Here is a 24,873-nt window from a genome sequence, read left to right as displayed (position 1 = left end):
CTGTGTGGTGGTGGTGGTGGGAGACAGATGGGAGTGGAGCCAATTAAAGTGCCACAAAGCTCACAGTTGCTTAATTGTCCCAATTCAATGTTTTTTCTTTTTTTTTTTTATTAACATATAATGTATTACTTGTTTCAGGGGTACAGGTCTGTGATTTGTCAATCTTACACAATTCACAGTGCTCACCATAATACATACCCTCCCCAATGTCTATCACCCAGCCACCCCATCCCTCCTACCCCCCACCACTCCAGCAACGCTGTTTGTTTCCTGAGATTAAGAGTCTCTTATGGTTTGTCTCCCTTCTGGTTTGTCTTGTTTCGTTTTTCCCTCCCTTCCTCTATCTTCCTCTGTCCTATTTCTCAAATTCCTCATATCAGTGAGATCATATGATACTTGTCTTTCTCTGATTGACTTATTTTGCTTAGCATAATACCCTCTAGTTCCATCCACGTCGTTGCAAACGGCAAGATTTCATTTTTTGATGGCTGCATAATATTCCTCTGTGTGTGTGTGTACATCTATATATCTCATATATATATATATATCATGTATATATTTTTTCTTTATCTATTCATCTGTTGATGGATAACTAGGGTCTTTCCATAGTTTGGCTATTGTGGACATTGCGGTTATAAACATTGGGGTGCACGTACCCCTTCAGATCCCTACATTTGTATCTTTGGGGTAAATACCCAGTAGTGCAATTGCTGGATCGTATGGTAGCTCTATTTTCAACTTTTTGAGGAACCTCCATACTGTTTTCCAGAGTGGCTGCACCAGCTTGCATTCCCACCAACAGCGTAGGAGGGTTCCCCTTTCTCTGCATCCTCACCAACATCCGTCGTTTCCTGACTTGTTAATTTTAGCCATTCTGGCTGGTGTGAGGTGGTGTCTCATTGAGGTTTTGATTTGTAATTCCCTGATGCCAAGTGATGTTGAGCACTTTTTCATGTGTCTGTTGGCCATTTCGATGTCTTCTTTGCAGAAATGTCTGTTCATGTCTTCTGCCCATTTCTCGATTGGATTATTTGTTCTTTGGGTGTTGAGTTTGATAAGTTCTTTATAGATTGGATACTAGCCCTTTATCTGATATGTCATTTGCAAATATCTTCTCTCATTCTGTCGGTTGTCTTTTGGTTTTGTTGACTGTTTTCCTTTGCTGTGCAAAAGCTTTTTATCTTGATGAGATCCCAATAGTTCATTTTTGCCCTCAGTATTTTTTCTTGAATAAACTCTGATTGCTGCAAGCCAAAATTTTTGATGTTTTGAAAAAGTTGACGATTTTTACCAGGGTTTTGTTTCTTTTATGTAGGAGAGGATTTTCAGATGTCCTTACTCTGCTATTTTCACTGATGGTCACTTCTCTCTCCATTTAAATTTAGTGTTTTTGGAATACTTGCTAAAAGTAGATTACTAGTCCTGGGGTAGTAATACCTGAATGCCAAGACATGGATATCAGGGATTCTCAAGGAACCCATTTATAATTACAGATACAAATGACTTGTAACTCTCTGTTCTGCTCCCCCACCCTATAGTATGTGTGTACACAGACAGACATGCATGCAGCTAGAAATCAGCTGGTATGCACCAGTGCGGCTGTCCCCGTGTTTGGGATGTTGAAAGACTCTGTTTGGTACACGGCTACTGTGCAGTAACGAAAGGGTTAATGTACCTAACCCAGCGGGCCCTACGATTCTGCTGCATTCTGATTGTTCAGTGCTTGTGTTGCGTAATTGGTGCGTATGTTGTATAGATTCAGATTCATGTGTGTGTGTGTTTACATGTGTATACAGCATGGATGTCATGGTTCATATAATGTGGCATGGCTTGCATGTGTGACAGCCGATGAAAACACTATATTACATATATGTACACGTGATATACTGCAACCTAGATTTTATCATCACACATGCACACTGTGCTACATATAATGGGAGAGATTTCTAAGGAAGTTTTAAGGGGTAAGAAGTGCCCTTTAGAGGTGTGTGAGTTTGTGCTTTACACACACACACACACACGATAGCCATTCTTTTGTTCCTTGTCCCTTTACTTTTTCCATATTTTGTGGCTTCTGCACCTCTTTTACCTGCATCATTGCCCACTTTTTGATTCTTATTTCTGGTTTCTATCTCTTTACCTCTTCTGAAATGGAGCCAGTGTGCTAAGCCTTAGCATTGTTAGGGGGCAGTATTTCAGCATATTTTATGTAGCATTTTCACATTAAATCTTTTTTATCTCCGTAATCTCCACAACATCTAGCCCAGAGTTTTAACCTCCTGCTGAATGATTTGTGTTAATCTTGGGTGATCTCTTTAGAGCGTGCAGGAGGACCTGGGGCTTTTGTCATCTTATTTGATCTGATTTGAGCTGAGAGAACCTGTTCTTTCCTTACACTGGGATGAGGTGATATATGTCGTCTCTCTTTCCTTGTATTGCTGTATCATTTTTCCCTGACAACAGCCGAGACACCCATCTGTTCTCTTTCTTTTGCCTTCCATACTGTAGCTCTGTCACTTGTTTCTTAGGGGAGTATGCATGGATATGCATTAATTGTTTTGCTTTAGTCTGCCTGGGGCAGAGAAGGCACAACTCTGAATGGTCAGAATTCTTGATGAGTTATGCCCTCCTCTGAATGCAAGGAACGTTGTGCCAAACCTCCCAGCTCTGCGTACAGCAGATTCTGCTCAGAGGTATCTGATGTGTGATTAACTTAAAAGCAAACCCAAAAGAGCCTGGTTCTGTAGAAATACTTAATGTTTTAATGTGAGAGGATTTTCAGGCTACCTCTGTTGGAGACTGCACCTCCAGCCCTCTAGCGTAGGATTTCTCTGTTTATGTTGTCACAAACCTGTAGCTGACTCATCCTCTTGTGTCACATTGAAACTATTGCTTAGCATTTACAGTATTTATTCGTTTGATTTTAGGGGGATTCTGTGTGGCCATTTTCTGTTTTCAGTAACGAAAAGGGACTGGTGGTAGGAGTTTACGAACTTCTGCAGCTCTTTGGTGATTTGTTCTTGCATTCTATTTGTCTGCGTACTCTTTTCCTTTCCCGACTGTCAGTTTCTTAAAACTGGGACGGTGCCTCTTAGGATTCTAAGCCCAGCACTTACCTTAATTTCTTTAAATGATCTTTCTTTGTAAAACTCTGCATTTGAAAGGAGTAAATCACTGCTTTCAATGTCAGTGGCCTGCCGTTGGCCTTATCCTGTCACCAGTGTGCTTTATAAATTGCAGGAATTGGGGACAGCTTTGCTCTGCTGAGGGAAACATTGTGTCTCCCTCCACAATAATGTGGCGGGGAAAGTGAAGTCTTCTCTGAGCTTGGCGACTTCGGCTGGTGGGCCTCCTGAGGGCAGGGAAAAGGCCCATTTTGCCTCGAAGCCCAGACCCTGCTTCATCCAGCATCAGAGTTGTAGTGCCTGACCCCAGGTGTCTGATTGTCAGATTGTATTTACACCAAACAGTCAGGATGGATTTTTGATCTGCCATTTACCCCGATTGCTATTAGCTCAAGCCTGAGAAGCAGTTAATTTTGTTGGATCTGCCAGGATCATCTCAGATATGACTCTGTCAGCCTGGCCACTTGAAAACCTGAGGTGTCTCACCTCTTGTGGAGAAGGCTGCCATCTTAATCTCCTGAGCCGGTGCTTCCTATACTGACTTTTGGAAACATGAGCAAACAGACAGCCCCGTTGGAGACAGTTGAAAGCTAAGTTGGTATCAGAGGTTTGCATTTCTGACTCAGGCTGAGCCTAGGTAGACGGCAGAGTATCAGCTCTGCTGCCTGCCCCTCACAGCACAGAGTCCCTGGGGCTAATCCCAAAGCCACGTGCCCAAATCAGAGCGTGGTAGCCAGATCCGTGGAAACTGGAAGATACTAGAGAAGGATACTTCTGGCAAACAGTTCTACTTAAAATGCCCTTCAGAGCAAACAATTGCCAATAAGCTACTTGAAAAAAAAGTGGGGGCACCTTGGTGGTTCAGTTAGTTAAGCACCCCACTCTTGATTTCGGCTTAGGTCATGATCTCCGGGTTGTGAGATCGAGCCCCATGTCAGGCTTCGTGCTAAGTGAGGAACCTGCTTTAGATTCTTTCCCTCCCCCTCCCTCTGCCCCTTCCACCCACCCAGCTCATGTGCTCTCTCTCTCTTAAAAAAAAAAAAAAAAAAAGAGTCTAAGGTGTCTTTAGAAAGAGGGAAGTAAGCCAACACTACTATTTCATTTGTGTCCCCGGTATTCAATTCAGACTGCACTATGGACCTGTGAGGCTTTTGTTGGCCATGCTGAGGAAACTAATCACTGTTTGTTATGTTTCGGTGTGAAAATGTGTTTTTAAGTTTCCAACAACTGATTTAACATTCAAGTTTTAGAATATAAACTGGGGTTATGTTTAGATTGCCTGTTATGGCTTCTGGCTTTTCCTGTGATAAAGTCTGATGCTCTTAAAAACAACAGTCCTAGAGAATCTCAATATTTTGGCAAAGGGGGCTTTCTGAAAAATACCACATGTTCATATTCATAGCATGGCCCTCGTCACACTAATAAAGTCCCTAGGCCCTTGCCAGTTTGGTCCTTCTGCCACTTCTAGCTGCTCTTGACCTCCTGAACCACTTGCTTCAGCTTCATGTCCCCATCACCTGCACCTGAGGCAGGTCTCTTGTAATCTTTTACCAGGTTTTTGATGCCCAGCCTCTCCCAGTTGACTATTTGATGTGTCTTGTGTGTTTGAAACTTCTACATCTGATTGAGTCTCAGAAGCCCCCTTGATCTCTTGTACCCTAATTCCATAACTCTGATATTGTTTTTGCTTTTTCATGGTGCGTAGGAAACCCAGGACGAATCAGCTGTGTTGTGGTTGGATGAAATTCAAGGTGGAATCTGGCAGTCCAACAAAGACACCCAAGAAGCACAGAGGTGTACGTATCAGTGGTTTATTTCTGTTTCTGTGGCGGGTGGGGGTGGCGCCGGGCTCCCTACCTCAGTATTCAGCTTGATAGAGAGATGGGGTGTGGGCAGGGGGCAGTTTGCCAGTAGGCGAACAGTTGGTGAAGTAGTGTGTGGCTTTAGACACTTTCTAAACTATTCTGGTGACAATTCTCTTCCGGGATAGTTGCCCTAGGAATCTATGCCATTAATGAGGCAGTGGAGAGTGGTGATGTTGGTAAGACCCTGAGTGCCCTTCGTTCCCCTGATGTCGGCTTGTATGGAGTCATCCCTGAATGTGGTGAGACTTACCAGAGTGACCTTGCTGAGGCCAAGAAGAAGAAACTGGCAGCAGGTGAGTTATGGGGATGTAAATATGTGCCTTGAAAGGAAAAGCTTGAATCTGGGAGGGGTCAGCTGTAGGGAAATACACTTTAGTGTAGAGGCACAGTATTTAGGCTTATTTTAAAGCCCCTAAGGAGATAATATCCCTATTTAAAAAAAAATTTTTGGGGGGCGCCTGGGTGGCTCAGATGGTTAAGCGTCTGCCTTCGGCTCAGGTCATGATCCCAGGGTGCTGGGATCGAGTCCCGCATCGGGCTCCCTGCTAGGCGGAGAGCCTGCTTCTCCCTCTGCCTCTGCCTCTCTGACTCTCATGAATAAATAAATAAAACATTTAAAAAAAAAATTTTTTTTTTTTTAATTCTTACCTCCCCACCCGCCTTAAGGGCAGCTGTGTTAAAAAGGTCAATTTTCTGAAAAGGCAAAAAGCATCCAAGTCTTTGACAATTTATCTTTCATAGGGCGTCATTAGTTCTGATTGCGTAAGTCTATATAAAAGTAGTTTATCTGCAGAAAGAGAGGAATAAAGATAAGATTTTTCATCCCATTGCATGGCCTTTTTTTTTTTATTAACTGGAGAGGCCGAATGGTTGCAAATCTTTTTATCAGAATAGTTTTCTGACACACAAGGTCTTAGATACTGGCTTTGAAAGGAACAAAGTTAGTCAAGGTCAGTTCCACAGTTGGACTTCATATTTTCTTTTTATAACGTAGAAATGAGTGAGCTAAATGAGACATAACGAAGCCATGATTTTAGAGGGACTTAGGATTCCCCTTTACTCTTATGGATGCAAGGAACAGGTTTTTGGAATGGTTCTATTTAGACTGTTAACCCTGGCCAGAATAATCCTGCAGTGTTAGATATGTGAGTGTGGGAAGTGTGGCTCTGAGTTTCTTTTATCTTTCCTTTATTTTCTGTCAGGAGATAATAACAGCAAGTGGGTGAAGCACTGGGTGAAAGGTGGATACCATTACTACCACAACCTGGAGACCCAGGAAGGAAGATGGGAGGAACCCCCAGACTTCGTGCAGAATTCAATGCAGCTTTCTCGGGAGGAGATCCAGGTAGGTCGCATTTCCTCACAAAGAGAAGAAGCTGAGAGAACGTGTTCTAGAGCCAATATTAGTGAGAAGGACAGGGCCTGTGGTTAGAAGACCTAAACTAAAATTAAGGCTATATAACGAACTATGTGGACTGGTTTTTTCCCTAGTGGTTGGGGGAATGACTAAGGGCCTAGATTAAACTGTAGAATGAAGTCAGGTAAATTGTGTGCTCATTAAAGAAAACTTGGATGATCAGAAAAAAAGAAAAATGAAAAGTTTCTTTAACTCCTTGTTAAATGCAGTGACTGTTAATCTCTCTGATTTGCCTTCCCAGTCTTTTCTGACTGTTCCACAAACTCCAAACCATGCTGTTTTAGAATATAACCTGCACTTTCAAATTAGCTCAGCATTTTTTTTATGGCTGCTTTTAAAGTGCTTTTTCCCCATCCTCTGTGTGTTTGCTTATGCTGTTGGTTCTTACTGTTTGCTCATTCATTCAGCAGTTACTCACACCTCCTTGAGTGTGGCAGGCTCTCATCTAAGCAATGGGGGCGTGGTCGTGGACAACACAAGTCCCCACTGTCATGAGAGGTCCCTTCCCCGACATCTGCATCTGTCAAACTTCTACCCATCTCAAGCGTCACCCCCTTGATGATTTTTTTTTTAAGTTTATTTATTTAAGTCATCTCTGCACCCCATGTGGGGCTCGAACTCACGACCCTGAGATCAAGAGGTGCACGCTCTTCCCACTGAACCAGCCAGGCTCCTTGATGAATCTTTTTTGTTTGTTTTTTTAAAGATTTTGTTTATTTATTTATTTGTTTGAGAGAAAGAGTGAGAGAGACAGATCGCAAGCGGCGGGGGGGGGGGGAGGGCAGAGGGAGAGGGAGAAACAGACTCCCCGCTGAGCAGGGACTCGGTTTCAGGACCCCCGGATCACGACCCGAGCCGAAGGCAGACGCCCAACTGACTGAGCCACCCAGGCGCCCCCCTCGATGAATCTTTTTAAAATTCTCTTTCCTTTCCCCCTCCAACTTCATTTAAGCCCTCCCCAAAAACTTCATAGTAATTCAGAATTTAACCAACTTGGATTTGAATTTCAGTCACGTCTGTACTTGTCTCATGCCCACTCCTGGTTTTTAAAATGCACCGATAAGTTTGCGGGGCTTGTGTGTAGAGTACCCACGTATCTTGTCCTTCATGGGCTGTTGAGCACTTTTAACATCAGTTGGTGCTGAGCTCACGTGCATTAAACTGGAGTTGTCTAATGAACATTAAAAGGGAGGAAAAGGTATCGAGGGAAGGTGTTCAGTGAGCTCCTGTAGGCCATAGTTAGAAATGTTATTTTTATTTTATTCTACTTCATTTATTTTTTTAAAGTAATCTTTACCCCCACGGTGGGGCTCAAACTCATGACCTCAAGATCAAGAGTCAGGTGCTCTGTGGGGCGCCCTGAGACACGTTACTAATAGGCACAGAGATTCCTAGAGAGAGAGGACAGTACAGGCCATCTGCTTCCATTGAGCAGCATTTCCAGCTCCTGGGAAGAAGAACTGCAGTGCCCACGTGTGTAAAAAGTGAGATAGTCCCTTCATTCAGAACATCTGGCAGAGGGATGAGTTTCTGTCTTGGGCTTGAAGTTCTCCTCTTCCCGGTCGGTGTTTCATCTTCTCTGCTAATGATTTCACCGTGAGGAAATTAAACGAAAGCCCTTGAACTCTGTGAGTGTTGAGTGGGATGCAAAGATGTGTCAGAGTTTCTGCGTTCCCAGTGTGGTGGTGACAGCAACATGGGACTGAGTCCTGCGGTGTGAGGCAGACAGAAACAGATGCTCCAAAAACAGTGACATAGCGGGAATGTGTGGAAGCAGTTAATTTTGCTCTGGAGAAAGACAGCACTGATAATACTTCAGCAGGCGCGGAAGAGGGGAAGGGACTGTTTGGGGATGGACCCCAAGGACTGGGGGGAACAAGGGCCATTTATGGGGAGACGAGCCGTCCTGGGCCTGTTAACTGGCATGTGAGGAAAGGCTCAGGTGAGTTTCCAGGGCCTAACGTGCCCATTTAGGAAGCCAGGCCACCTCTTCTAGCAGTGATTTTTAACTTTGAGTCACACACCCCTTTGATTAGCTCATTAACTTCCACAGAGACACTCCTGCTTAGTATTTTGCATACAGACCTAACTAGAATTTTAAACAGGGGAGGGATGTTGCTTCACTTTGGTGCAGGAACTAACCTCTCTTAAAAAAAAAAAAAGTGTCTATCGAATTGGATTCTCACACTCTCCACTTCCCGCACTTTCAGTGACTCTGGGTCTTCATTAATTCCTTAATCATTTTCTTGCCCAAAGCTTATTGTTCATCTTGTCTCTGATTTCATTCTCCCAGTTCCTCACCCACCTTGTACTCCTTCTCCTCTCATAGTTCCAGTTATTCTCATATGTAACCTGGATCTGTGCTTCTCTGAATTGTGTGTGTGTGTGTGTGTGTCCCAGGGATCTTGGTAAAGTGGAGACGGATTCTGTGGGTGTAAGATGAGGCCGGAGAATCTGCATTTCTGACTGGCTCCCCCATGATGCTGATGACGTTGGCCCCGGCATATACTTCTGAGTAGTAGCCTGCATACATAGTCTTGTTGCCTTCATTGTAGGAAAAAAAATATTTTTAAAGCCTATGGACTTTTCCTGATTTGGCCTTGCCTACAAATTTGTCATCTGTTTCTTGCTGAATGCCTTAAAAGGTAGTCTGGCCCCTCACTGATTCATTCCCCATTACCATTCACTTCTTAGCTCACAGCAGTACGGTTTCCTGTCCAGCTTTTACTTTAGTCAAACTCTTGCTTTAGAACTTACCGATAGCCTTTGAATTGCCAGGGTCTCTTAGAAGATCTCCTCATACTTGACCTCTCACTGTGTTCTCTTCCTTAAACTTGCGACTCTTTTGGCTTCTTCAGTGTAGTTCTCTTCTGATTCTCCCACTGGCGAGGGCTCCTTCTCAATCTCCCTCGCTGCCTGCCTTCTCTCCCTCCACTGAATCACGTTAGGATGCCACTGGCCTCCTTCTCTTCTTCTGCTTATTCTTCCTGTGAGGCCTCATTCAGGTCGGTGGCTCTAGCTCTCTCCTTTGCACTTATGAACCCCAAATCTTGTACCTCCAGAATTCAGTCCTTCTAACCACCGGCCCTGCCTTTCCATTTGCAGTCTAGAAGTCCAGTAGACACCTCACACACGGTCTCACAGAAAAACAGGCTGCAGTATATAAAGGTGTATTTTTTTCCTCAAATAAAATAATTCTGGAGTCAGGCAGTCTAGCGAAGGTGTGGTGGCTCCACAGAGCCATCTGTTCCCAGGATCCGTCTGTCTGCTCTGCCATTCTCAGCATGGGGTTTCCACCCTCAAGGTCACCTTGTCATCCAGAATGACCGCTTGGAGCACCAACCGTCCAGTTACCAGTTCAGGCAGGAAGTAGGAGGAAGGGAAGGAGAGCAAAGCTCCCTGTCTCTCTCGGGGAGCTTTCCCAAAGGTCTTCCCAGACTACTTGTGCATACCCCGTGTGAGCTGCTTGCATCCCCAGCCCGTGTAGTCTTTTAACAGCACCTGTTGTTGGCCAGGAAACAATATGAAGGCTCTGATACCAAGGAAAAGGGGAACGTGGCTATTAGGGGGATAACTAGATGTTGCCGCTGTTCTCGCTGCCGCTGCCCCCCTCAGCCCCGGCTCACCCCTCGCGGATTACATCAGCAGCAGCCTGGTTCACCCGCTCACACTACCCTGCCAGCTACTCTGGTAACAGTGCGCTTCTCTAAAAAGAAGTCTCCTGGCTCTGTTCCTCTGTTGGGAAGTGTGCTGGTTCTCTGGTGCCCGTGGTCCCAGTGCACACACTCTAGGCTCCCATTCCCCTGCCGTGTCCGTCCTCCACTGGGGCATTCTGGGGGCTTCAGGGACTCGGTGCCCAGCCCTGTGTTGTACCTGCCATTCTGTCCTCTTGTCAGCAAGGACCGTTCCTGGCAGGCAGTGTTGTGTAGGTGAGTGTGTAAAGATCACATGTGTGTGTGTAAAGATCACATGTGTGTGTGTGTAACTTTTTTTTTTTTGGACGTGAGAACGACTTGGCCCTGAGAAATAGACCTGAAGTCTTCATTCCCACTGCTTCGTTAGAGATGTGGGACAGACCTAGAAAGCTGTGAGTGTTGGTGTGTGTGCTGTGGATGAGAGTGGTTAACGTGTGTCCTCCAATGTGACCGGATGCTTTTTCAGAGCTCCATCTCTGGGGTGACAGCTGCGTACAACCGAGAACAGCTTTGGCTAGCCAACGAAGGCTTGATCACCAGGCTGCAGGCTTGCTGCCGCGGATACTTGGTTCGACAGGAGTTCCGATCCAGGATGAACTTCCTGAAGAAACAGATCCCTGCCATCACCTGCATTCAGGTATCTCAGAGCCGGTTGTGCAGACAGCAGGGGGGGCTTCTGGAGCAGGGCAAGAAGCAGGCAGCTCTTAGGACCGAACGAGAGTGGTTTTTGCCCTCTGACTTCTGGTCTCTCCCTTTTTTTGACAAGTACTTCCTCTTTCTTACTGCTGTAATCAGAATAGTCAGAGTGCGCTGGATGGTTTTCGTGATGAGTTGTCTGGCCCAGAGGCAGTTCTTCCCGTACCTTGTTGTCTTCTAACACTGTTCCTTTGTGTTAGATTTGAATCTTGAGGGAAACAACTTTGGTTTCACTACAGTGACAGGGTAGCATGGTGTCACAGGAGGAATTCCAGGTGAGGAACCAAGGCCCCACCCCTGCCAGGCCGTGGGGAGCCCCTCTAAGTTTGCTTCCTCATCTGTAAATGGGGATACTTATACTTACCTTCCTCACCTGATTTGTTGTAAGGAGCCAGTAAGAGAACCTGTGTGGGGCCCCTGAAAGGCATGAAGTGCTGTGCTAACCCTAGGGAAGTGGGAGGTAGCCCTGTGCTCTCCTGGTGGAGGGACAGCCCACGCCCTCATTCCCCTGTCACCGCTGGCTGTGGTCCTTTGGAAAGCTTCATCGTGAATTGCACTTGAGTAATTGATGAAGATGAGATTTTTTTTTAACTCCCTCCAATCCTTGGGAAGTAATATGTCCACTGTAATGTTTGATGGTTTCAGTCACAATGGAGGGGATACAAGCAGAAGAAGGCGTATCAAGATCGCTTAGCTTACCTGCGCGCCCACAAAGATGAAGTTGTAAAGGTATGGTAGTCTGACAGCGTTTCTCAGCATGGGATGTGAGTGTGCTCTGTGTTGAGAAGGACTGTTCTAATTTCCAGGATCCCTTCCCCACAGATTCAGTCTCTGGCAAGGATGCACCAGGCTAGAAAGCGCTATAGAGATCGCCTGCAGTATTTCCGAGACCACGTAAGCACCCTTGGGTATAAGGACCAGTAGAATTAGTTTTGCTATATTTTTGGTGAACAAATGAACAAAGGAATTTCTTCTTCTTTGTTCCTTAGATAAATGACATTATCAAAATCCAGGCTTTTATTCGGGCAAACAAAGCTCGTGATGACTACAAGACTCTCAGTGAGTAACTGTGCTCGGCAGACAAGAGTTGAGGCAGTGGTTGAGAGCCATCAGGTTCTGGGTATTCTCCACGGATCTCTTTTCTGGTCCTGAAGGCAAGGCTTGGGGGCTAGGGTGCTGCTTGTGATGTAAGTCCCTTTGCTAACCCGTGGCTCTATGTCTTGTTGCTTGCCGTCTTAACCTTTGTCATAACGTAGCAGTAGCATGACCGAGAAGACTGCACTTGCTGGTTGTCTTTGCACATCTCAAAAATAAATATCTTATGTGTGTCTAAGAGTTATTTTTTCAAGACAGTGCTGACATTTCCCCAGGACTTAGAACTTCTTCTGGTAATTCCATTACATGTCTGACTCATACTTTCTTTCTGTCAGTCAATGCTGAGGATCCTCCAATGATTGTGGTCCGAAAATTTGTCCACCTTCTTGACCAAAGTGACCAAGATTTTCAGGAGGAGCTTGATCTTATGAAGATGCGGGAAGAGGTCATTACCCTCATTCGTTCTAACCAACAGCTGGAGAATGACCTCAATCTCATGGATATCAAAATTGGACTGCTCGTGAAAAATAAAATCACACTGCAGGTATGGTCCAGCGCCAGCAGAGGCCTTGGGGCCCTTTGTCCTGCTTGGTACCCCCTGCCTCACCCGTTCTGACTTGCAGGTGGGGTGGAGGCTGGCTTTTCTTCTCAGCGAATGCCATGCATTCTTTAAAAATTACATAAGAAATGAGATAATTCAGTAGCAAAATTTTACATAGAAAAAAAGATATAAAAATCATCCCATAATTTATGCCACCCCCCACGGTCGTTTTGTATCCCCCATTTTCGCTTACTGTTAGAGGATAAGATGCTTCACACGTGATCAGTAGTCATAAATAACTCTCTTTAATGGCAGCACCTATCTGACATTTAGGTTGTTTTTCAAGTTTTTATTACAAATAACATTGTAGTTAACGTCTTAGTGAATACGTAGCTTTTATGGTAGTTAAGACTGTTTTTAATCTAGATTCCTAGAAGATGGTTTCCCGAGTCTGTGGACATTTTTATGGTGCAGGTTCTTTTTTTTTTTTTAAGATTTTATTCATTTAAGAGAGAGCACAAGCAGGGGGAGAGGCAGAGGGAGAAGCAGGCTCCCCACTGAGCAGGGAGAACGGACACAGGGCTCCATCCTAGGACCCCAGGATCATGACCAGGGGCTGACGCTTAACCATCTGAGCCACCCAGGTGCCCCAGTGCAAGTTCTTAATAGGGAGGTGGAAGTAGGAGATTTGATTGGTGTCCTGAAAACAGGATACGGTGTAATGATTCTAAAATAGTTAATGGGATCTGCCAGTGCAGAGACTTTCATACAAGTTTTTTTTGGTGCTCTAAGACCTTTCCCACAGTGCCCAGTTTCATCTTTCAAAGCTTTTTGATTTATGTGTATGCTTTCATTTCCAGGATGTGGTTTCCCACAGTAAAAAACTTACCAAAAAAAATAAGGAGCAGTTGTCTGATATGATGATGCTAAATAAGCAGAAGGGAGGTCTCAAGGCTTTGAGCAAGGAGAAGAGAGAGAAGCTGGAGGCCTATCAACACCTGTTTTATTTATTGCAGGTGAGTGGCTCCTGGAGTTGGTCTTATAAGATTTAGCTTATTTATTTTCCCATAAGGAAACCTTAGCCAACATACATCTCTACGAGAGTATTTCTGGCTTCCATGAGGGGTGAGCAAAGGGCTGTCTTATTTTTCTTTATTACTTCTGCACATTCCAAATCTTCAAGTTCAAAAGAATGTGAATATTTGTGCCAGCCTTTACATTATCTAGAAATGACGTATCCCTTGGTTTTATTTCAGACGAACCCCACCTATCTGGCGAAGCTGATTTTTCAGATGCCCCAGAACAAGTCCACCAAGTTCATGGACTCTGTAATTTTCACCCTGTACAACTACGCGTCCAACCAGCGAGAGGAGTACCTGCTCCTACGGCTCTTTAAGACCGCACTCCAGGAGGAGATTAAGTATGAACAGATTGCTGCCGGGCATGGGACCCCGTCCCACTGTCCTACTCACAGTTTGAGATTCAGGCCTGCCCGTACCTCTCCTTGACCTCCATTAACTCTGTGCTCTATGTGAAACCCTTACTCGAGAGCAGCTTCTCGTTTTTAAATCACAAATATAAAGTGTTGCTGCTTCAAGGAGGTGGTAGAATAAGAGATTTGCTAAAGTGATTTTAGGAAGATTCTATATTAAGATAGGATTTTTAAAAAGCTGCTCCAAACGTGAAGATGCCACATTTTTATCTAATAAAGGACCCGTTCAGGTTCCTGTGATTGAGTTTGCAAACGGCACAAGGGTCCTGGGTTCAGGTCAGTGTCAGGGAATGTTTCTAGAGAAAGAGCACATACCTCCTTCCAACTGTTTCTCTTTCCAGGGGATGGGGTCTTTCTTTAAATAGATATTCTATCTTTACATTGATAGATTTCATGATTAGTTTAAATTGAATTTGTATCTGATGTTTTATAGGTCAAAAGTAGATCAGATTCAAGAGATCGTGACAGGAAATCCTACAGTCATTAAGATGGTTGTGAGTTTCAACCGAGGTGCCCGGGGCCAGAACGCCCTGAGACAAATCCTGGCCCCTGTCGTGAAGGAGATTATGGACGACAAGTCTCTCAACATCAAAACTGACCCTGTGGATATATACAAATCTTGGGTTAATCAGATGGAGTCTCAGACAGGAGAGGCAAGGTATGGCAACCACAATACCTTTTCCTTTGGTATTTTTGTAATTGTCTTTTTTTTTTTTTTAATTTTATTTATTTATTCATGAGAGACAGAGAGAGAGAAGCAGAGGGAGAAGCAGGCTCCCAAGGAGCAGGGAGCCCGATGTGGGACTCGATCCCAGGACCCTGGGATCATGACCTGAGCCGAAGGCAGACGCTTAACCGTCTGAGCCACCCAGGCGCCCTGTAATTGTCTTTTTTAAGCATTTAACCTTTGATTATAAAGTAATAGTTCAAATAGTTTTTTCTTAGAAACTTCTTCTTTATATTGTTGACCTGGTAATTTATCCACGCACTTAGCAAATATTTATTGAGTGCTTACTGTGTGCCAGGCACTGTGTTAGGTATACGAAACAGACAAGCTCTCTGCCCTCTTCGTAGTTTTTTGCATGGGAGAGACAGGTACCTAAAAATGAAATGACAAATTGAGAGTTTTATGAGGTTTTGCCTTGGGAACTATAATGGGGAGTACAAGAGGGAGCTCACTTAGGTAGGGTGGTTAGGGAAAGCCTCTCTGAGAAGGTGAAATTTCACATAACTGAGGGTTAAAGGTTAAGATGGGGGCCAGTCTTGCTGAGAGCTGGGTGCAGGGTATTCATGTCTGAACGTTCTGAGGTGGGAGGAGCTCGGGGGTCCAGAACCTAAAGGGTCACTGGCATCACTGGAGATGGAGTTGGACGGGAAAACTTAGGTGCATGAGAGCACTGTGTTTCGTAGAGGAGGAGGAAATGGTGTGGAGCGGCCCTAGCACCCTGGGGGCGGGTTGGACTAACATAACGGGATTTCTCGGCTAGGGCGGCAGTTTAACCACCAGCATGGACACATCGAAAGAAAGGTGTGTCAGAATGTGTGTAATGCTGGGAAATTACAGTTCAAAGAGCCAGCATGTGTCTGGTTTTATCCAGCTTGAGTGAGGACGGAGAGGGTGAGCAGCTTGGTGCAGGGTGGTTTTTCCTGGTGGTTGTGGAGCAGGGTGAGGTCGTGTGTGAAGTTCTCTGGAGCTGAGGAGGGTGGCTCTCCCTACCATCGCTACTCACAGTGTGCTCTGTGGACCAGTAACTGAAAATCCTGGGTCTCTCAGCACACTGTGGAGTTCAGCTGGTGTTTTTCATAGCCACAGCTGCCTAGGGAAGGAAGCAGCGTCTTGACTACCTCCTGGCTCAAGCTCCTTCCCGTCCCGGATGGGGTTGTAGACTGGCACCACCTCACACTTTGAACAGTGCTGCCCGGCGTCGTGCTCTCCAGGTGCCTGGCCCCCGGGCAAAGGGGAAGGTGCCCTCTGCATAGAGAGCAGCCGCTCTGCGCATGCTCAGAAAGGCCTTATCCCCTGTGGGGATCATTTGGCACCTGATCTGTTTCTCAGTAACATGTACGTCTGTCACCAGGAGGCAGGTCACTGCTGGATGTGGTGAAAAGTCCATTTTTGTTGTGCCCTGTACGCCTGAGGCTCAGATCCTGGAATGCGGTTGACGCGTGCCGTGCTGGACTGGGCACCAGGGCTTCCCTACGTGACGGGGCTCTGGCTCCAGGGTATTGGGAGATCTCGTGGTCCATGAGTCAGTCTGTTTTAGAACAAAGTTCCGGTAGGCATTCCAGGTTGTTGGGTTTTTTTTCCCTGTGAGGAAACTGGTGTCTTACTTTGTTTTTCATAAAATGGAAATGGATTTCAACACATTTTTTGCCAGTGATAACTGGGAGGTGTAACAATGCAGTGGGAGCCGATCCTGCCTGCAGGCATCGCGGATAATTGAGCTTCAGCCACCAGACACACAGACCGGGACCTGGTCCCCTCTTGGAAACCTGTGCCTCTAAAATCTGAGAAATTTAACAGTCTGGTCTATGACTCCACTCACTGTGCTGAGCACTTTCATTCCTTTGCTCATTACTATTTTTTATCAAATATCCTTTACGTATAAAGTTACACATTTTATTGATATAAAAGGTATAGAGCACATAACTTACAAGTAATAAAATATATGATATTCTTATAAATTCCATATAACCAGTTGTTTCAAACAGAACGCTTTTATTGATTTTGGCTGAATTCTCGTGTTGGTAGTCTGCTTAGTTGTAATTCAGACACAGTATGACAAATGGAGTTGTGTTCCTATCTGCTTGTCTGCTATTGCGCCTATGACAAATTACCGCAAACTTGGTGGCTTAACCCAACAGAAATTAACTCTCTCCTAGTTGTGGAGACCAGAAACCCAAAATCAGTATCAGTGGGCTGCAAGCAGGGTGTCGGCAGGGCCGGGCTCCCCCTGGAGGCTCTAGTGGGAAATCCGTTCCTTCCCTTTGCAGTTTCCGGTGGCTGTTGGCATCCTTGACTTGTGGCCAGATCACTGTAGTCTGTCTCTGTGGTCACATTGCCCCCTCTTCTGTGTGTGTCAAATCTCCCCTGCCTCTGTCTCATTAGGACACTTAGGATTGGATTTAGACCACCCAGATAATCCAGGATAATCATTACTACTATTTGACGTCATTGACGGTACTGGAGCCTTGACCCGTGTATTTTGTTTTTGTCTTTCAGCCCCTCCTGTCCTTCCCAATTAAGCCTAGCATGTCTACTCTTTTCCTGCCAGTTTCTTCAGACTCTCCCTGAGGGATCTTATCAGCTCCTCGGGCTTCAGTTCCTGTATGTTAACTGTCACTTCCCTCACCAATACCCAGAGGGTCACCACGTCCCACTGATTGTGTCCCCTTAGCATCTCAGATCTGTCCCCTTGGTCCCCACTGCTGCATCCTTTTTCATGCCCTCATTATTTCTTAATCAGGCTGTGGCACTAACCCATCTCTTTCATCTGTGACTGTCCATCTTTAATGCATTCTTTATGGGGGGGGGCCAGAGAAATCTTCCTCAGATTCAGGTCTCTTGTCTTCTAGTGGCTCTCCCTGGCTTCCAGGAAAGTCCAGACCTCTCAGTGTTACGTATGGGGCCCTCCACAACTTGGTCCCTCTTTACTTGACCACCTCATTTCTCCTTCTCTTCCATTGCTCTGCATTTGAGCTTCCTTCCTGGAGGACAGTGTTTCTCCCTTTTTCCTGAGTTCAGGTGTCACTGCCTCACCGAAGTTTTCCTCCATCCCTTTCATCTTGAGTGGCAGCCCCCTGCTCTGTGGCACTTGGTCAGCTTCTTATTTATATAGCACAATATGTTTACCAGTATCTGTGTGTCTCTCCCACCAGACTGTTAGAGACTCAGGAAGCTATCGTGTCTTATGTATCTTTTATCCCAAGGGCCTGTCACAGTGCCTGGCACATAGTTCTAGGCGCCTAGTTCACAGCTGAAAACGCTGAGCTCAGATTCTGGCCCCACTGTTTACCAGCTCTGTGAGCACAAGCAGCTTACCTGATCTCTCTAGGTCTTTCTGTTTCTGAAAGGCACAGTCCTACCTTGGGCTGTTCTGGCTGTTACCTAACACAGTTGGGGATGATTTTTGCTTTCCCAGCAAACTGCCCTATGATGTGACCCCTGAGCAGGCTCTGGCTCATGAAGAGGTCAAGACACGGCTAGACAACTCCATCAGGAACATGCGGGCCGTGACAGACAAGTTCCTCTCAGCCATCATCAGCTCCGTGGACAAAATCCCGTGAGTGCCGAGTCATGACCCCAGACAGAGCCCAGTATGACTGCCCGTCTGCCCACCCCCCCACCCCCACCCGGCGGCTCTCATCGAGTTTTGTCCATCCCACAGTTACGGGATGCGCTTCATTGCCAAAGTGCTGAAGGACTCGTTACACGAGAAGTTCCCCGATGCCGGTGAGGATGAGCTGCTGAAGGTAAGAATCTGGACGTTGGCACATCCTTGTTACACATCCTTGTCCTCCAGCAGCCCTTTGAGAAGAATGTTAGAAGACAAGGCCCGACAGCAAGTGGGCAAGCATAGATTCTGGCAGTGAGCTCTTGAAAGTGATTGTAAATAGTAAATGGTACCTCTCTTGGTCCCTCTGTAGCTCCTTTATTGTTTCGCACACAGACGTCCAACAAGTAGAGGAGGTGGATTTTCCTGTCTTGAGATAAATTTCTCCAGTCCTGTCTTTTCGCTGAAGAATTGCTCCCTCTGCTGGTGGCCGGGTGAATGGCAGCAAGCACCATGCTTTCTGCTAAGGCTGTTGCTGATAAATCTCTTTTCTCACTCGGCTGTGCTCCTTCCTTTTTTTTTTTTTTTCTTCTTTTTTCCTTAATCTGAACGCTTTTTTCTTCTCTTTCCTAGTTCTGTGCTTTCCTACAATGAGGCCTCGATTCTAGACTTTCTATTCAGGTGAATTAAATTTTTTTTTTTTTGGAATGAAACTCCAGGGGAAATGCTGTAACTGTCCTTGAATTCTTCTGTGGAGGAGATGTGTGTTGAGTGACTTTAATTTCAGACGCATGAACTTGTCCACCGTTGAAGTCTGCAGCATGAGGATGGTGGGGGTTGGACAGATTACACTATGCTAATTAGGTCATGTGGGCGACAGCAGCCTTATTTGCTGCCATGATCTATGAACAAAGAATGCCCTAAAACACTCAGTGACAGACTTTAAGTCTATCATTGTTACCTTCTGAACCTGCTTTTTCATTGTAGTGATATTCCGTTCTGTTCTCATTTTCTTCTCTGTATCCAACCGAGGATGTTTGGTTGTTTTCAGACCTTGAGAGAAAGTGCGTGCATGTGTGTGTGTGTGTGTGTGTGTGTGTGTGAGCATAGTGTTTATTTTTCCTCACAGGACTGCATTTTCTGGTTTTCTTTGCTAGCAAAGTCTTTTGTGGCTTATTTGGTGGAGTGGTTTTTAATACCCGTCTTTCTTTTCCATCTGTTCCCAGATTTTTGGTAACTTGCTTTACTATCGATACATGAATCCAGCCATTGTTGCTCCTGATGCCTTTGACATCATTGACCTGTCGGCAGGAGGCCAGCTCACCACGGACCAACGCCGAAACCTTGGCTCCATTGCAAAGATGCTCCAGCATGCTGCTTCCAATAAGATGTTTCTGGGAGATAATGCTCACCTGGGCATCATTAATGAGTATCTCTCCCAATCCTACCAGAAATTCAGGTAGGGGAAAAGGATAAGGTACTTGCGGGGGTGTTTCTATCTCTTGAGTGTCAGGACAAGATTAAATACCACACTTTTAGCTTTCCCTGGACCCTGCCATGCTGTAGGATACGAGTTTGATGTGCTCATAGCCCCTGGAGGTGATGAAGAGGATTTTGAGCTGTTACAATGTATTCCAATGGAATAGACGGCACTTAACATAAAAGCAATGAACCTGCATTAGGCACGTGTGTTAATTTGTAATCAGAGAACAATCGGAGAGTGCTTTCAACATTTGTAAATTAAACATCCAGTTGTGAGTTCAGGACACTGTCTTAGAGATAAAGTTGGTTTGCCTAATGACTCTGGTGTTTGCAAACGGTTTTAAATTACGGGTGAGCAGTTCTTGTGGGTGGAATTAAAACTGGGTGGAGGGAGAAGTTATTAGAACCACCGCCCTAAGGCCATGAAGCGCAGCAAACATGTGCAGCTTCTCTAGAATCCTGGGCCTTGACGGTCTCCTCTTTGAACTCATTGCTCCAGAGGTTTGTGGGATGTCCTCTTGTCAGTTCCTCACATATGTGTCACCCGGGGATCTGGCTCTCGTGTTTATTTTCAGACGGTTTTTCCAAACTGCTTGTGATGTCCCAGAGCTTCAGGATAAATTTAATGTGGATGAATATTCTGATTTAGTGACCCTTACCAAACCAGTGATCTACATTTCCATTGGTGAAATCATCAACACCCACACTGTAAGTATTTTTTCTTTAATTACTTAATGTCGTTGCTCTATCTTTAATTGCCTTCCCTGGGTGCTGCATACCATCTCTGGAAAGCCAGATACTTCGCCTTCCTTTGATCTTGCTGACATCACATCTGCCTTATTTCTCTTTGCGTATTAACAAGATCTGCTAAGTGTCTCAAAGTAATCCCAGGCCCTCTGCATCAGAGTCACCTGGGCTTATGGTCACAAATGAAGTTCCTGGACGCTACCACAGGCTTGTTGAGACAGGTCGCCACGGGTAGGCTCCAGAATCACCGTTGTGAGCACTGATCTATTTATCCTGGCCCTCGGTGTTATTTTTCTAACAACTAAAATACCCAGTTTTTCCTCTGTGGCCCTTAGAGTGATTTTCCCTTGGGTGCTCCTTTTTTCCCCAACATTTTTATAATTCGTTCCTTTCTCCTTTGGGGATAAATAGAACAGGAGGGGCACTTGGGTGGCTCAGTCGTTAAGCGTCTGCCTTCGGCTCAGGTCATGATCCCAGGGTCCTGGGATCGAGCCCCGCATTGGGCTCCCTGCTCCGCGGGAGGCCTGCTTCTCCCTCTTCCACTCCCCCTGCTTGTGTTCCCTCTCTTACTATGTCTCTCTCTGTCAAATAAATAAAATCTTTAAAAAATAAAAAAAAATAAAAATAAATAAATAGAACAGGAAAGGAGGAAATATATAAAAAGTAAAGCCTTGGGTGGCTCAGTCAGTTAAGCGTCTGCCTTTGGCTCAGGTCATGATCCCAGGGTTCTGGGATCGAGTCCCGCATCGGGCTCCCTGCTCAGCGGGAAGCCTGCTTCTCCCTCTGCCCCTCCCCCTGCTTGTGCGCTCGCGTTCTCTCTCTCTCTCTGACAAATAAATAAAATCTTTAAAAAAAAAAAAAGGTAAAGGAAATTGCAAGTATTATCCTCTCTGAGGGCTTTCCTTGGGGGTAAGAGTATCTTAAAGGCTCTGCTTCAGTGCCCCTAAGATGAGCACAACACGGGTCCAGTGCATTTTTCTCTGAACTAAGAGATGCCGTAAACAGCACACATTAAGTATGAGTATGCATGTGAGTTATTTGAACTTGTAGGGTACATTATGACTTTAGATATTGCAGTCCGTGGGGTTTGTTGTTCTTGCCCATGTAGGGTCCACTTAAATCCCTTCATCCTTGAGGTTGAGTGAGTACCGGTATTTCTTCTCCATGCATTATCCCATAAGTCATTCAACAGAGGCCAGCCTGATGCTTTATGAGTTACATTGTTGACTTGGGTTAGTTTGGTGGGGATTGGCCTGTTCAGTTCTTTGAATGCAGGAGCTTTGTTATCCGATCCCTTCTGTGCTATTCGGCCTTGTTGGTGGGGCTGAGGGCTGATGGGCTGCGTGTTGTTCATGGACTTGACTCCTGAGTATTCGGTGCAGCTCCTGTTGGATCATCAGGACGCCATTGCTCCGGAGCACAACGATCCCATCCATGAGCTGCTGGACGACCTGGGCGAGGTGCCCACCATCGAGTCCCTGATAGGTAAAGTTCTGACTTAACTGCCCGGAAGGTGACAGGGAAGGTGCCGGAGGAAGGCTGTAACTGCCACCTCATCCATCTCTGCCCCCCTCCAGCTCTGAGTGTGTGTGACGGAAGAAAGCAGATGTGGTCCACCCCTGTCTGTGAGGAACTGAGGTCCAGTGGAAGAGAGACTTTTAAATGTGGATATTATACACACAGTCCTATAATTGAATTAGAAGTCTTATAAAGGAAGTGAACAGAATATCTTAGGAGAGAGACTTGTCATATTACAATTACTGAAATGACTTGTTAACATTTACGAAATTATTTTTTTATAGATCCTTTGCTTTTATCATTTGGCGTTTAGTTTCTTTTATTTCTCAGCAAGAGGGTATTCTTGCCACAGCATACATGTTGGCCTTGTATTAACGTCTCCTCTCCAGTATCTCCTCTCCATTACACTGACCTCTGTACCCCCCCCCCCCCCGCCAACTGTAGGAGAGGGCGCTGGCAATTTAAATGACCCCAATAAGGAGGCGCTGGCGAAGACAGAAGTGTCTCTCACGCTGACCAACAAGTTTGATGTGCCTGGGGATGAGGATGCAGAAATGGACGCTCGGACTATCCTGCTGAAGTGAGTATTGGAAGTGGGAAGAAGGAGGTAAATACAGTGCCGTGATGCCTGGGCTTGGCGGACACGTCCACTTGTTCATAGCCGAAACCATCACCTTGGCCTTTTAAGCCTGTCGTAATTCTGGTCACCTTATCTATTATACTCTGCCCAGGACTTAGCTGCCTTATTTGCCACTAAGAGGCAGAGGCTGAAGTAGAATTTACACCTGAGAAATCCTCAGCCTGGTACTCACGCAGTTGTCGCGTAAATAAGCCTGGGGCCTTGGTGCCTCGTGTTCGCAGCTGCCCAGCGGGACCTCTGTGAGGCATGTGCTGCTGCTGCTTAGCTCCATTCGAGGGAAGTTGGAAGACCTGGTGACGTTGAACTCTGCCCCCGTCTCCTTGCAGTACGAAACGTTTAATTGTGGATGTCATCCGGTTCCAGCCAGGCGAGACCTTGACTGAAATCCTAGAAACCCCAGCCACCAGCGAACAGGTAAAACTTAACAGGGGGCACAGATGCTCCCGTGATTGGTGCGTGCCAGGGTTGAGGGGGTGGGACCCGGATGCCAGGAGGTGCTTCCCGGCGGGTGGACCAGAACACAGTGATCCGATCCATGAGCTGTTGGATGACCTGGGCGAGGGGTTGGTTAGGGCCTGCTGGGAAAGTTGTTGGCTCCTACCTCAAGAGGCAGATGCTCTTCGGGCTGAAGGCTCATGGCACATCATGTGCAGTCTGTGTGTATGTGTTAATTAACTGAGGCAGAATCAGCAAGTCTGTCTAGTAATCAAATTGAATATTATTATATCACTAGAATTTTGTTAAGTGCCTTGGTAGATAGAAAAAAAGCACAGAATGTAGCTCTTAAAGTCAATGAACTCATGATCTAGTTGGAGAAATGTGGCATATAGACCTGAAATAATTAGAAAACCATTAAAAATTGGCTTTGATATTGGCTATAAAAATTCCCGAAGTTCAGGAAAGAGGCCAGCGAGGAGGGAAGCATCAGGAAGAAGCAGGACTTGAGCCACACTTAGGAGGCGTGGATGGGATCTGGGTGTGCGCGTAGACGAGAGGCGTCTTGGGCGGGAGAGTCCATGCAGACAGCGTCACCAAGGAGGGAGGGGCCTGATACGATCGGACTGACATTTCTAGAATGAAGACGAGGGTGAGGGTGAGGAGTGAGGAGTGAGACAGGAGAACAAATAAGTAGAACCCATGTTTAGCCCTGGACAGATACAGAGTAGAGTAAAGAGCTTTTGTAACCTTGGGACCGTTTAATGCTGATCAGTTAGGCGGTGCTCTCAGAGCAGTCCGTAGTCGAGTAATCAGGGTGTGGGATGAAGTCCTGGCCCCCCGTTGGTTGGGGGGGGGGCTCGGCAGTGGGAAGGGATGGATGAGGAACTTCCTATCTAAGACCCCTGTTTTGCATTTGTGAAATGCAAAAAGTAGGTCATTTGTTTCAAATGTTGAGCCTAGGAATCCTTTTTGTTAGATGAGAGTTTACTCGGAAGCACAGCTATAAAGAAGGAAAAATGGGAGCTGCTCTGGGAGCACCAAGAATGGGCCCTCGCGGCCCCACCCTCTGGGACTCTGGGTGCCTGTGGGCATCCCTTACAACCGCACCGAGGACTCTTTGAAAACCACTGTTTTTTTGTTTTAAGATTTATTTATTTATTTATTTGACACAGATTGAGAGAGAGACAGCGAGAAAGGGAACACAAGTAGGGGGAGTGGGAGAGGGAGAAGCAGGTTTCCAGCCGAGCAGTGAGCCTGATGCAGGGCTTGATCCCAGGACCCTGGTATCATGACCTGAGCCGAAGGCAGACGCTTAACGACTGAGCCACCCAGGCGCCCTGAAAACCACTGTTTGAATTCTCAGCTATGATTGATTATTGACTAGATGTGTGGGAGAGGCAAGAAAAGGATCAAAACCGACAACTGCGCCTGGTGTAATGGGAGGAGGTGTGAAGCAGGGAAGGCGGAACCAGTCTTTAATGAGAACCTATTGTTAGTTTGGTGCTTTCCCCTGTGTTCTTTCATTTCCTCCTCCCACTGGCCCTGTGAGGTGAGTCTTTTCATCCTCATGTTACAGTCGAGGAGTCTAAGACCTTAGAGGTCACAAAACTGGCCCAAGATCGTCTGCGTGTAGAGGCAGAACCAGTCTTGGATCAAGCTCTCTCTGACTCCAGGGTTTATTTTCTTCACCTTGTGTGACGCAGAGTGGTCTTGACATTAGGAGGAAAGGGCAGTCTGGGGGAGAGGATTGCTCCAGTTTGGGAGGAATTACAAGCCATTCCAAATGTGAGCATCCTGGTACAAACAGTTCACAATGTGGTACCAGAGCTTTAGCCACAGAGATGTGGC

At 45.9% G+C, this 24,873-nt stretch overlaps 1 protein-coding gene across 1 annotated transcript in view; it reads left to right on the top strand.

Moving 5' to 3' along the window:
• Window positions 1-24,873, top strand: part of IQGAP1 (IQ motif containing GTPase activating protein 1) — a 103,102-nt gene that overhangs the window by 64,129 nt on the left and 14,100 nt on the right. The window contains exons 16-33 of the mRNA XM_021680679.1: window positions 4,831-4,921; window positions 5,116-5,283; window positions 6,193-6,335; window positions 10,569-10,739; window positions 11,444-11,527; window positions 11,621-11,692; window positions 11,788-11,857; window positions 12,229-12,437; window positions 13,295-13,450; window positions 13,691-13,854; window positions 14,360-14,584; window positions 18,069-18,209; window positions 18,315-18,399; window positions 19,427-19,659; window positions 20,258-20,390; window positions 21,812-21,914; window positions 22,392-22,527; window positions 22,914-23,001. Of these exons, the coding sequence (XP_021536354.1) occupies window positions 4,831-4,921; window positions 5,116-5,283; window positions 6,193-6,335; window positions 10,569-10,739; window positions 11,444-11,527; window positions 11,621-11,692; window positions 11,788-11,857; window positions 12,229-12,437; window positions 13,295-13,450; window positions 13,691-13,854; window positions 14,360-14,584; window positions 18,069-18,209; window positions 18,315-18,399; window positions 19,427-19,659; window positions 20,258-20,390; window positions 21,812-21,914; window positions 22,392-22,527; window positions 22,914-23,001 (2,472 nt within the window). The remainder of the gene's footprint in view (window positions 1-4,830; window positions 4,922-5,115; window positions 5,284-6,192; window positions 6,336-10,568; window positions 10,740-11,443; window positions 11,528-11,620; window positions 11,693-11,787; window positions 11,858-12,228; window positions 12,438-13,294; window positions 13,451-13,690; window positions 13,855-14,359; window positions 14,585-18,068; window positions 18,210-18,314; window positions 18,400-19,426; window positions 19,660-20,257; window positions 20,391-21,811; window positions 21,915-22,391; window positions 22,528-22,913; window positions 23,002-24,873) is intronic.

This window comes from Neomonachus schauinslandi, chromosome 9 (genome assembly GCF_002201575.2).
Source record: "Neomonachus schauinslandi chromosome 9, ASM220157v2, whole genome shotgun sequence".
NCBI lineage: Eukaryota > Metazoa > Chordata > Mammalia > Carnivora > Phocidae > Neomonachus > Neomonachus schauinslandi.
The sequence above is the reverse complement of the archived record's forward strand: the minus strand, read 5'-3'. Positions and strand labels throughout refer to the sequence as shown.